We start from the raw sequence: 12,035 nt of genomic DNA, 5'->3' as shown, positions 1-12,035 counted from the left end.
TCTTGAAATATTGGGAGAATGAATGATAGATCAGCCAGATCCTCTTTCCCAAAGGGACTGGTGTGAGAGGAAGGAGAAGATGAAAATGCTTCTGTCCTGTAACTGTTCTCCCCATATACCCCTGGACAAGGCAGATTTGATGTGCAAAAAGCTCGTGGTCCATTCTGATCTATGTGCTCTGTTGTGCACTAAAAGCTGGAAGCAACTGGTCAGAGACTCACCTGAGCCTGGCACTACCATTCAAAAAGCTTCTTTGTCCTCTGTCTTTTTCCCAAAGTTCTGTCAGGGTGGACTGTCCCCGAGTGGGCATTTCTAGAGCACATTACAGTGCAGGCACACAACTTCAGCAAGACCCAGATTCCCCCAGGCCCCAAGAAACAGGGGATCCCAAGTGGGGAGGAACACAGGAGATGATCCATGGTTTTCTTGTGCATTACACATATTCCTCTGACTTTTTCCACCACTCCAAGGGACACTGTCTGAAAGGGACCTGTTGCTATGTGTCCTTCTGTCACATTCCTCTGGGAATGATGAAAGGCCCCTTCCTGTGCTCACCACATACCCTGCCAACTAAGGTAATATCTTTCTTCCCTGGCAACATAACACCACCATAAGAAGCATCATGTGGAGGGTGTAGGTGGGATGCAGAAAAATTTAATGACTCTGACGAAACAAACAAGGTCACTTCTAGAGGAGGAGACAGAAGTGTAATTTAGTGCACCCTCAGCAAATTTGCAGATGTCACCAAGTTGAGTGCTGTGGTTTATACAATAGAAGGAAAGGATGCCATCCAAAGGGACCTGGACAAGCTTGAGAAGTAGGCCCATGTAAACCGTACGAGGTTCAACAAGTCTAAGTGCAAGGTGTTGTACCTGGGCCAGGGCAATCCCAGACAGGAGTACAGACAGGAGAAGAACTTAGTAAGAACAGCCCTGCAGAGAAGGGGGGATCTGGTGGATGCAAAGCTTAACATGAGCTGTCAGTGTGCACTTGCAGCCCACAAGGCCAACTGCATCCTGGTCTGCATCAAAAGAGGAGTGGCCAGTAAGTCAAAGGAGGGGATTTTTCCCTTCTGCCCTTCTGCCCTTTCTTTTCCTTTTGCCCTTGTTAGGCCCCACTTGGAGTACTGTATCCAAGTCTGGGGTCCCCAGAACAAGAAGGATGTTAATCTGTTAGAATGGGTACAGAGGAGGATCATGAAGATGATCAGAGGCCTGGAGCACTTCTCCTTTGAAGAAAGGCTGAGAGACGTGGGGCTACAGAAGAGAAGGGTCTTAGGTGACCTTATCACGGCCTTTCAGTACTTGAAGGGGGCTTATAAAAAAGATGGAGAAAGACTCTTTATTTTGGTAGATAATTATAGGTGAACGGTCTTAAACTAAAAGAGGACAGATTTAGACTAGACATTAGGAGGAAATTCTTCACTGTAAGGGTAATGAGGTACTGGAACAGGTTACCAAGAGAAGTTGTGGATGCTCCATCACTGGAGGTGTTTAAGACCAGGTTAGATGAGGCCCTGGGCAACCTAATCTAGTGGGTGGCCTATGGCAGGGAGGTTGGAACTAGATGATGTTTAAAGTCCCTTCCAACACAAGCCATTCTATGATTCTATGATCCCATGAACTCTGTGCCTATCAACCATGGCAGAGATGCCACAGGGCATCCATCTGCCTACCCCACAAAAGGAGAGGGGACAGCAGATCCCCTAGGCTGGGTATGGGAGAGGGTTTTATGGTGTAGAAGAACATTAGAAAGGAAGAGAGTGGAGAGAGCAGAAGACATGCAAGTTAGGCTTTGGTCATGTTTTCAGAGAGACCCTGCTTCTTTCCTTTGGAAGGGGGACACTGGATGCTCAGCCTCTCCAACATCAATCTATCCTCAGTCTGTAATCAACTTCTGTGTTTCCAGGGGTCGTTGTATGTTCTGACACCAATAGTTTAACAGGGGTTGCACCTTCTGAAATAATAGCGGCTGGTAATACATGAGAGGTCATAGCACCCAGAGGTGATGGGGACTCCATCACAGCTGAGGATGCTGCCAACAGCAGCAGAGGTGAAGGATCCCACAGCAATGTTCTGCGGGAAGGAGCTGAGGATGGAGCTGGGCAGGGTCACCACCACAGGAGAGGGCTGGATGACAACTGAGCCCTCAATCTGCCCCAGGCAGATTGCTGGTAGTGCTGGGGAGCATGACATAAAAACCCCCACCTGCCATCCTTCTTTTAGTCCCCACTCCACTGACAAGCACTGGATGTCCTGGATATGGGGGGACTGTACTCAACTGTTAAATTTCTGGGGCCAGCCTTGTTGCTTCACCAGCAGCTGTCTCTTCCTTTCTCTTTTGCAGCAATCAGCTTCTCAATTTTTTTTCTCTCATTTCTCTGCAGGATTCACTTTTTGAACTTCTTCTGTAGTTGATTCTTTCTGGACATGACGAAGCAGTTCTGAACAAGATACTGTGTTGCCCCTTTTTAGAAATCCAGGCATAGTAACATGATGGAATACTGAGAGAGAGCATCAAGAACATGGTTTGGGCTGACCAAGCAGCCTTTAAATTCCAGTTTGAGAATCAGAAAGCCAAAATTAACAATGGAAAGAAAATTTCCTACAAGGAAAAATAGCAATACTTCGAGTAGACAAGGAAAACATTTAAAATTAGTGTCTGGTCATCTTCCAAGCATTTAGCCACCTTGTTCAGAAAAAGCTGAACAAGGAAAAGTAGAGAAAAAGAATATTTGCTTCTTAATTTTTTTTTGTTGTTGTTTTCATTGTTTGTTTCTCTTGCAACATTCTTAAGCTTTATTTCTCTCCATCTTGTTTGAAACAAACATTGTGTTCTTGCTGATGATCATGTATGGGAGTGTTTCTGTTGTCTTGCTGGAATTTCTATGATTTGGGAACTTCTTTTTGGGCATAAAATTATTGTACATGATACAGTGCTGTGGGACACAATGAAATCTTTCACTAGCAACATGGATAGCAAAAAGAACTTAAAAATCTTTTTGAAACCTTAGTAACTAATTTTCTATCAAATACTGCAAATTTGTCAGACCTACCTGGTTATTTGAAACTGAAACAAGAGAAGAAGGCAGGAACAAGGAAAAAAAAAAAAAAGAATCTGGACTTCCAGGAGGGTTGTGAAATAAAGTGGGTGAATGGATGCCTGGAGAAGGATGGACAAATGTTTGTATAGCTGTCTATATGGAAGTAGAGTGCAAGGAAGAGAGGGGAGATGGAGGGAGAAGGAGAGTGGCAGTGTTCAAGAGAAGCCATGAGAAGAGCCACTTAGGCAAGGAAAAGGCTTTTTGTTTGATGTTTACTGTTGCCCTTATTACAGCATTAAACCTTACTCTGACATGATCTCCTTCTGAAATCTTTCAGCCATGGCAAAGGAGAACAGGACCTTTGGGACTGGATTCATTCTGAGCTCAACAGACCGTCCTGGCTGTCACATCATCCCATTGGTAATTATCTTCTCCACCTCTCTCCTAATTCTGATGGGAATGGTCTTCCCCTTGTCACTGTGGTGAGTGACCAGCCCTGAGGATTCCAATGGATTTCTTCCTCAGCCCGCTCTTGGAGTTCTGGTATACCATCAGTAATGCTCCCAAAACACTGGAAACTTTCCATGTCATCAGGAAAGGTCATTTGTGTTTCTAGCTGCTTGGTACAGTCATTTTTCCACTTCTTCTAGGTATCACTGAATTTCCAGTCTTCTCAATATTGCACTTTGATTACCACACACAAGGCTTTGCATTACACCTCACCACAGTCATAAGACAGAAACTGCTTCCTCCTCTCCTTAGGAGCATGGGTGTGGAGGGCGTACTAGGAACACCATTGTCTGTTTCTGCTGTGGTGGTGGGCCTTTTCTGAGCCTGGCCTGTGGGGCTATGATACTGAGCGAGACCCCTGACTTTATCCTTTCTGCCCTCATCATCTGAAACATGCTGCTTTTCATGGCAGACTCCTACATCTACATCCTCTTTGCCATTCTCTCTCTTCCCTTGTCTTTCACTCACCAAAAGGCATTCTGTGCTTGTGCCTCCAATCTCACCAGAGTTTCCATTCTCTGAGGACCTTTCTGTCAATATTTGTACTTTGCTTGACAGTGCGCTGCAAGTGAGACTGGCATGGCTTGGGAACTGGAATAGATTCTCCAGGGAAGTGGTCACAGCATGAAGCCTGTTGTCGACGGAAGGAAGACACAGACGCTCAATATGAGTGAACAGTGAACTTCAACTTTAATGGATAGCTCAGTCGCCTTTTATCTAGTTCGAACATAATCAACTCATACATATTCCTAAACTAAACTCAGGATTGGCTAACATTTCCCGCACTTTTCAGTTGGTTCCTCCTTCTTTTAGCTACCGTCCCGCCTTAGGGACTTTCCCAATCCCTCAAGGGCATCGTGTCCTTGAGCCTGATTGGCTCTCAGCCAGCTGCGTACGTGCCAGACTCATGCGAGTTGAGTACGGTACTTCACTAGCCTATTGCCTCCTAACTGCCCAACATCCACATGTCCTATTTCACTTAACCATTCCTCCATAGAAGCCTGCTGGGGTTCAAGAAGCGTTTGAACAACACTCTCAGACCTGAGGTTTCATTTCCAGGTACTCCTGCGTAAAGCCAGAGGAGAGGGACTCAATGATCCCTGTTTGTCTGATCTAACTCAGGCTATCCAACAGTTCTGTTATTCTATGGTTTTTAGACACAATGAGATGCTATGTGCTTTTTTAAATGTTGGCCTTTTTTTCCTGTCCTTAACTTGTGCTGCAGGCTGGGAATAAGAAAGATGGCATCAACAATTTGACTTGTTTTCTAGAAGGATTATGTTGTTTCCAAGACAAAGGTGAATCTCCAAATTGTGAGTGTGCTCCTCCATCTCAGACTTCAGTGTAAGCCAGGAGATAATTCTGGCTCAGGAGCACCTATTGATTATTGCTTTAAGCTGGGCAACAGATGTATTATGTGTAGAAGGTCTCGGTCCCCAGGTGAGAGCTGGGGCTGGAATGCAGGCCAAGGCCAGACCCCAGAAAGACCTGGCTGAAGGCTCCATCCAGTGAGCTCCATCCAGCCATGCAACACCTAGGAGCCTGGTGTGGTGGTTTTACCTTGCTGGGCAGCTGAACTTTATCACAATCACTCTCTCACTCCCTCTCCTTTTAAGAAGAGGGGGAGAAGAAAGCATGCTGGAAATTAAAATTAAAATAACAACTCACAGCTTGAGATAAGGATAATTTAATTAAAGGGAAAAGGAAGAGGGAAAAAAAAAAGAAGGAAAAAAAAAAAAGGAAAGGCTGCACAGAAGCACAGAGAGAGAGAAAAGAAATTACTCTCTACTTCTCATCAATGAGCAATGTTGGTCCACATCCTGGGAAGCAGGCCCTCTACATGCATAGCTGTTCTTTGATAGGACAGACATCTTCATAACGAGAGCTCCTCCTCTGCATTGCCTTTCCTACATTTTATTGTTGTGTGACATCATATGGTACGGAATATCCCTTTGGACGGTTTAAGTTAGCTGTCCTGGTAATGTCCCCTCCCCATCTCTTGCCCACCCCCACTCTGCTGACTCTTGGGGGTGGGGTTTGAAGGAAATCTTTATGTTATGTCAATTTTGCTCATCAGTAGACAAAACACTGGTATGATAACAAAACTGTTCTAGCTAAAATTCTGAAGCACAGCACTATATGGACAGCTGCTGGGAAAGTTAACTTCATCCCAGCCAGACTCATTACACCTGGTGAGGCCAGGTTGAAAAAATTAGGCCAGGCACAGACACACATACAGCAGAGCTTGGTCAGGGCTGTACTAGGCCTGAGCTTGTGCAGAGACCCTGGGCCAGGGGCCAGGACAGAGCTGGGAGCTGTGGAAGCCCTGGATTTTGGTGGGCTTGGTTCTGATGCTCATTGCACTGCCATTTGAGCCAGCACTGCCTCCCAGAGAACCTGGCCTGGGGATAGGTTCTCCTGCTCACCCCATGGAGCAATAACACCATCCTTTGTCCTGGTAGTGTGATGCAAGCAGTGTGTGGAGTCCGTGTGAAAGCAAAGCCAAAGGGCCCCGAGGTGTGCAGATGTGGGAAGGCCCTGGCCTGGGTGTGGGTAGCAGAGGTGCTGCATGGAGCACAAGAACCACTTCATCCTCATGGCTCTGGGAATGACAGAGGAGCTTGGTGCCTGGGAGAAGAACCCCCAGCGTTTGCCCTGTGGTTGGGTTGCTGCATGCTTTGTGCCATTCAGGGCCTGTACACAGATCCTGCTGAGTGCCCAGTCAGGTCCCATTCTCACTGCAGTGTCTCAGTGGGGCTGGGGATATCTGCACCAACAGAATGCCTTTTTTGGAGCAGAGTGGGGTTGTGGGACCTATGGGGCTTTGGAGTTTCTTAGCCTGATGAAAGCTGTTCCATGTTTGGGAAAGAGAATGCAAGACTGAGCAGCCATTAGTGTTTGGGCACCAGTCCCTGTCCTGGGCCTGCATTCATGCAGAAAGGAGTTGGGAGTGGGAGCTCCAGTGTGTGGGCTTGTATAGCTAGTAGCACCACGAACTACTGTCAGTTTGACCTCATTGCCAGGGAAGCTCATGGAGCAGATTCTCTTGAGAGTCATCACGCAGCACTTGCAGGGCCAGCAGGCGATCAGGCCCAGTCAGCATGGGTTTATGAAAGGCAGGTCCTGCTTGACGAACCTGATCTCCTTCTATGACAAAGTGATGCACTGGGTGGATGAGGGAAAGGCTGTGGATGTGGTCTACCTTGACTTCAGCAAGGCTTTTGACACCGTCTCCCACAGCATTCTCCTCAAGAAACTGGCTGCTCTTGGCTTAGACTGGCGCATGCTTCATTGGGTTAGAAACTGGCTGGATAGCCGGGCCCAAAGAGTCGTGGTGAATGGAGCCAAGTCCAGTTGGAGGCCAGTCACTAGTGGCGTCCCCCAGGGCTCGGTGCTGGGGCCAGTCCTCTTTAATATCTTCATCAATGATCTGGACGAGGGCATTGAGTGCACCCTCAGTAAGTTTGCAGATGACACTAAGCTAGGTGCGTGTGTCGATCTGCTTGAGGGTAGGAAGGCTCTGCAGGAGGATCTGGATAGGCTGCACCGATGGGCTGAGGTCAACTGCATGAAGTTTAACAAGGCCAAGTGCTGGGTCCTCCACCTGGGATGCAATAACCCCAAGCAGAGCTACAGGCTGGGAGAGGAATGGTTGGAGAGCTGCCAGGCAGAGAAGGACCTGGGAGTGATGGTGGACAGTCGGCTGAATATGAGCCAGCAGTGTGCTCAGGTGGCCAAGAAGGCCAACATCCTGGCTTGCATTAGAAACAGTGTGACCAGCAGGGCTAGGGAGGTGATCGTCCCCCTGTACTCAGCTCTGGTGAGGCCGCACCTTGAGTACTGTGTTCAGTTTTGAGCCCCTCGCTACAAGAAGGACATTGAGGTGCTTGAGCAGGTCCAGAGAAGGGCGACGAAGCTGGTGAGGCATCTGGAGAACAAGTCCTACCAGGAGCGGCTGAGGGAGCTGGGCTTGTTCAGCCTGGAGAAAAGGAGGCTCAGGGGTGAGCTTATTGCTCTCTACAGATACCTTAAAGGAGGCTGTAGAGAGATGGGGGTTGGTCTGTTCTCCCACATGCCTGCTGACAGGACGAGGGGGAATGGGCTTAAGTTGCGCCAGGGGAGTTTTAGGTTGGATGTTAGGAAGAACTTCTTTACCTAAAGGGTTGTTAGACATTGGAACAGGCTGCCCAGGGAAGTGGTGGAGTCACCATCCCTGGAAGTCTTTAAAAGACGTTTAGATATAGAGCTTAGGGATATGGTTTAGTGGGGACTGCTAGTGTTAGGTCAGAGGTTGGACTCGATGACCTTGAGGTCTCTTGCAACCTAGAAATTCTGTGATTCTGTGAACTTTTGAATCCCCTCAGCACTATGCATCTTGGCAACAGCTGGGCCATACCAGATTCTGTGCTGAAGGGTGATAGGGCTGCACAGGCAATTTGAATCTGCTATTCATGCCCAGGAATTCTGTTCATGATCAGGTGGTGGAAGAGAGGGAAAAGTGGAGTAGAGACAGAGGGCCATCCTCAAGACAATCACTCATTCCCAGTTTCAGCCATCCTTTCAGAACATCTTTGTCCAAGCCTTCATCCCCAGCAAAGCTCGACCCAAAGCAAGATGAACACTCTTCCCCAAGAGATGGCACCTCCAAGGTCAAGGGAACATGCCTAGGTAGAAATGTCACAACTGAAGGACTGGTGGCCATTGGGTGTGGAGGAAATAGGGATGTCTACCTCAGCTTCAAGAGACAGTGACTGAAAGATGACTTGTTGCAGTGTGCCCCGCCCTCCGATGCACAGAGGAGTAAGGCAGTGCCCACAGCTAATTCCCACCAAAGCAATGGCTTTCTCTCTTGGCCATCTCTATGCAGATGGAAAGACCAGACCAGGACACACTTTGGGATGCTGCAAACATTTATTGAGTCTCAGGAGGGAAATGAGGTGACTGAGAAGGGAAATCAGGTGAGGAGGCCCTGAGAGCAGAGAGCAGAATGAACATACAAAAGTTTTTCAGCTTTTCCTACAGCACAGTTGCCACAAGGTATCCATCTTCCTGGCCCACAAATGGAGAGAGGCATGCAGGTCAATCCAGGCTGGTTTATGGGGCCTCAGAGAAAGCAGAGGGTAACAAGGGAAAAAGAGAAAAAGAGTGAGTAACTGGAAAACAGGAAAGGTAGGCATTGGCTGTGTTTTCAGAGAACCCAGGCTGGCCCCGTCCAGTCTGTCTTTACAGGACAAGGCAAAGATGGTCAGCTTCTCTTAAAACAACAGCAAAAGTTTGTTCTTCTGTCCAGCAGCATGTTGTGAGTTCCTGGGGTCCTGGTCTAGGGAAGGGTCTGGCATCTTTAGCAGGGGCGGCAACAGTAGCGGCTGGCAATACAAGAGAGGTCACAGCACCCGGAGTTGATGGGGACTCCGTCACAGCTGAGGATGCTGCCAACAGCAGCGGAGGTGGAGGATCCCACAACGGTGTTCTGTGGGAAGGAGCTGAGGATGGGGCCGGGCAGGGTCACCACCACAGGAGAGGGCTCAATGACGACGGTGGAGTTCTGGCACTGCCTGACACAGGGCTCGTTGCAGCTGCTGGCCAGCGGGGTTGGGCCACAGGGCTGGCATGGCAGGCAGGGCTGGCACTGGTTGTAGCAGGACATGTCTTGGGGCAGGAGGTTCACCTGGGAGAGAAGGCAGGGAGGAAGCAGAACATGGGGATGCATGAGGAGCAGCCTGTCAGCACACCTGTCACTCCTTCCATAGCAAACCTTCTCCCCACTTCCCTCTCACAATACCAGCAACCCCAAGATTTGACATGGAACAGAGCTGATTGCAGCTAAGAGGTCCATAGAGCTGAGACTCCCTTGTGGAGAATGAGAGGGACAAGAAGGGGCTTCACACTCACCTGGGTCCTAAGGAGGAGAAGGCCAGAGAAGTGGATGAGGGAGCACAGGGCTGGGCTGGCTTTTATAGTGGACCTTAGCTGCTCCATGTCCAGAGGCATCCCTTGAAGCTGTGATTATTTTCTGACAAGCTCCTCTTGAATGCAAAACATCCCAGCTAATGATATGGGCTGTGTGTTTCCTTCCTGTGCTGCTGTTTTTCATTTCCTGCTTTATGCCCTTTCCTCAATTAAGGCAACTTTTGAGTGGCAGGTAGGGAGGCCCAAGTATTTCCGTGCAACACATTTCAGTGTGGGCAGAAGACTCAGCTCATGTGCTGGAAGGGTCCAGTAAAGGCAAGTGATGTCAGCCTGGGTGACTCCTTAGGGGCTCTTTGGGACCCTTTTGTCCAGAGGTGGCCCAGCTCCCAGGTTGTGACCCTATCCCACTAAATGCTGCTCTCAGGGTAAACCTTCTGACATGTTTTGCCTCCTCCTGTTCTCATACGGGAATACCCATTTTTGGGTAAAGTTTGTGCATGGCCCTTTACTGATCTGGAAAAAAACAAACAAACAAACAAAAACAACAACAACAACGAAAACAAAACAAACAAACATACAAAAAAAAAAACACAAAACAATAAGCAAAACAAAACCAACCAACCAAACAACCAAAAAAAAAAAGAACAAACAAACAAACAAAAAACAAAAACACAAGGACACACGGGTAATTTAGTGTCTGTTTTTGTAAGATAGAAAAAGAAGAGGATCCTAATGTGAAAGAAGCTTATTTTTGTCACGACACTCAGCAGAACAGGTGGGCATGGGGCACTCCAGCAGTTTCTCTTATCACAACCAGTCTCTGAGGATAAGCAGAATGACTTTGACATGTTAGCACTATGCTAATTATGTAACCTATCAGAGGCTATGGGATTGTACAAACATGTAAATATACTGCAAAGGGATTGTATAAAGAGTGGCATGGAAGGGCCTTATACTTGCCAGCTTTTGAGGGAAACCACTGCATACCCAGACTTGTGCAACTCTGAAATAAACAATCCCTTGACTTAGTGTGTGGATTGGCTCACTGCATACCACATAATGAATCCAGTGTTTTTATTGGACAACAATATCTGCCAGCCATACACTTGTGAGTCTCTTTCCTTGATACCTGTGCCTTCTCTACTGCCTCCCCTTTTCTTTGCCTGCCTTGCCTGCACCTGCCTGCCAGCACTATGTTTGGGCTGTTCAGATATCCTCTTGGGAAGTCTGAAGGCTCTGACTCTCAGGGACGCCTGAAGGAACAACCCTGCAGGCCCTTCAGACTGCCACTCTTCCTGCCAAGCCTTCAAAGCTGTGTCAGGTTTCTGCTAACAGATGACCAAATACATCTCAAAGAGCCAGGGACCTTGAACCATATTGTTTTGCTTCTTTGTCACAATCACTGAGGGCTCATCTTACATACCAGAAGCCATTTCCACAGAAGCTCAACTACTGTGAGGAAAAACCAAAGTATCACCAACACCATGAAATGGCTCTCCTTCTTTCAGAATCCAAATCAGCTTCTTCAACTGCTCAGGAAATTTCTTTCCACTCCATGCGTGCCCCTTTCTTGTCCAGCGCTTCCCCCCTCCCCCCCCCCTCCCCCCCCGCTACAGGGTGTCTCCCAAGTCCTATGCCTCTTCCTCTGTCACTCCTTCACCTGAGAGATTTCTGAGCAAAGGGGTTTCAGAGTGCAACCAGCAAAGTGATTTCCAGTTGCGCCAGAGGGATGCTCAGCCTAGTGGGTGCTTCATCCAAGCTCAGCTCCCTTCTGCAAACACAGAAGCAGCTCCCATCCACAGTTTTCTTCACTTGCCAAGGACATGTGCGCAGAACTTCACCCAAGGTTTATATACTGCTAACAGTCTCCTGGAGCTTTCAGAGTAGGCAATAAAGAGTAGGGCAATTAAGAAACCTATGTCCCCAGGAATTGCCAAGCAGTTAGAGTATTGCAACACAGGCCAGCCATTCCAGGGCAATGGGCCATCCCAACAAACCAGAAATGTTTGTCAGAGCTCTGCCTGGGTCTCTTTCTTGCGGTCTACCTCACACCTCAGCCCTGGCAGGGCCAGACCTTCACCTGGGCTAAACTGGTTACTTTCTCTTGTAGCTGTGACTGACTGCATTCTTCCGACACCAGGAAAGGCAAAGAGTTTACCCCAGAACACCTTTGGATACTCCCTCTTGCCTGCATAGTTGATTCCTTCTGGACATGACAAAACTGTACCAAGCAGGGCCGTACGTGGATCCATAAGGAAACAGCGCTGTAATTGAGCAAGGACATGACACCCTGTTGATGGAAGCTGTTACAGAGGTAACCTGCCTGTAATGGGAAAGTGCCAACATCAGGTGGCAGCTGAGCACTGACAGGAGAAATGTCTGCCAGCCTGAGAACTGAGCCTTGAAATCATGGGCATCCTTAAAGTGCATCTGGGCACCAGAGAACTGCAGACATCCTGAAGATACCCTCAACAAAGGCAAAAGGAGGAACACAGGATAAACTTCTTGCCCGAGAAGGAGGAAAAAAATAAATAAATAAAAGGGTCTGGGAAAGCAGAAATAAGTGTGAGGA

At 48.0% G+C, this 12,035-nt stretch overlaps 2 protein-coding genes across 2 annotated transcripts in view; both read right to left on the bottom strand.

Moving 5' to 3' along the window:
- LOC311218393 (feather keratin 1-like) overlaps nucleotides 1–12,035 on the bottom strand; it is a gene marked incomplete at both ends in the record, with an annotated part of 58,474 nt that overhangs the window by 43,426 nt on the left and 3,013 nt on the right. The gene's annotated exons all lie outside the window — the stretch shown is intronic.
- Nucleotides 8,895–9,544, bottom strand: LOC311218392 (feather keratin Cos1-1/Cos1-3/Cos2-1-like; the record flags this gene model as incomplete). Its single annotated transcript, XM_084301070.1, has 2 exons — nucleotides 8,895–9,221; nucleotides 9,446–9,544. The coding sequence occupies 2 exons, from the start codon at nucleotides 9,542–9,544 to the stop codon at nucleotides 8,895–8,897; spliced, it is 426 nt and encodes a 141-aa protein (XP_084157196.1).

This window comes from Netta rufina (genome assembly GCF_964035555.1).
Source record: "Netta rufina genome assembly, chromosome: 24".
Taxonomy (NCBI): domain Eukaryota; kingdom Metazoa; phylum Chordata; class Aves; order Anseriformes; family Anatidae; genus Netta; species Netta rufina.
This window is presented reverse-complemented; position numbering and strand designations above follow the sequence as displayed.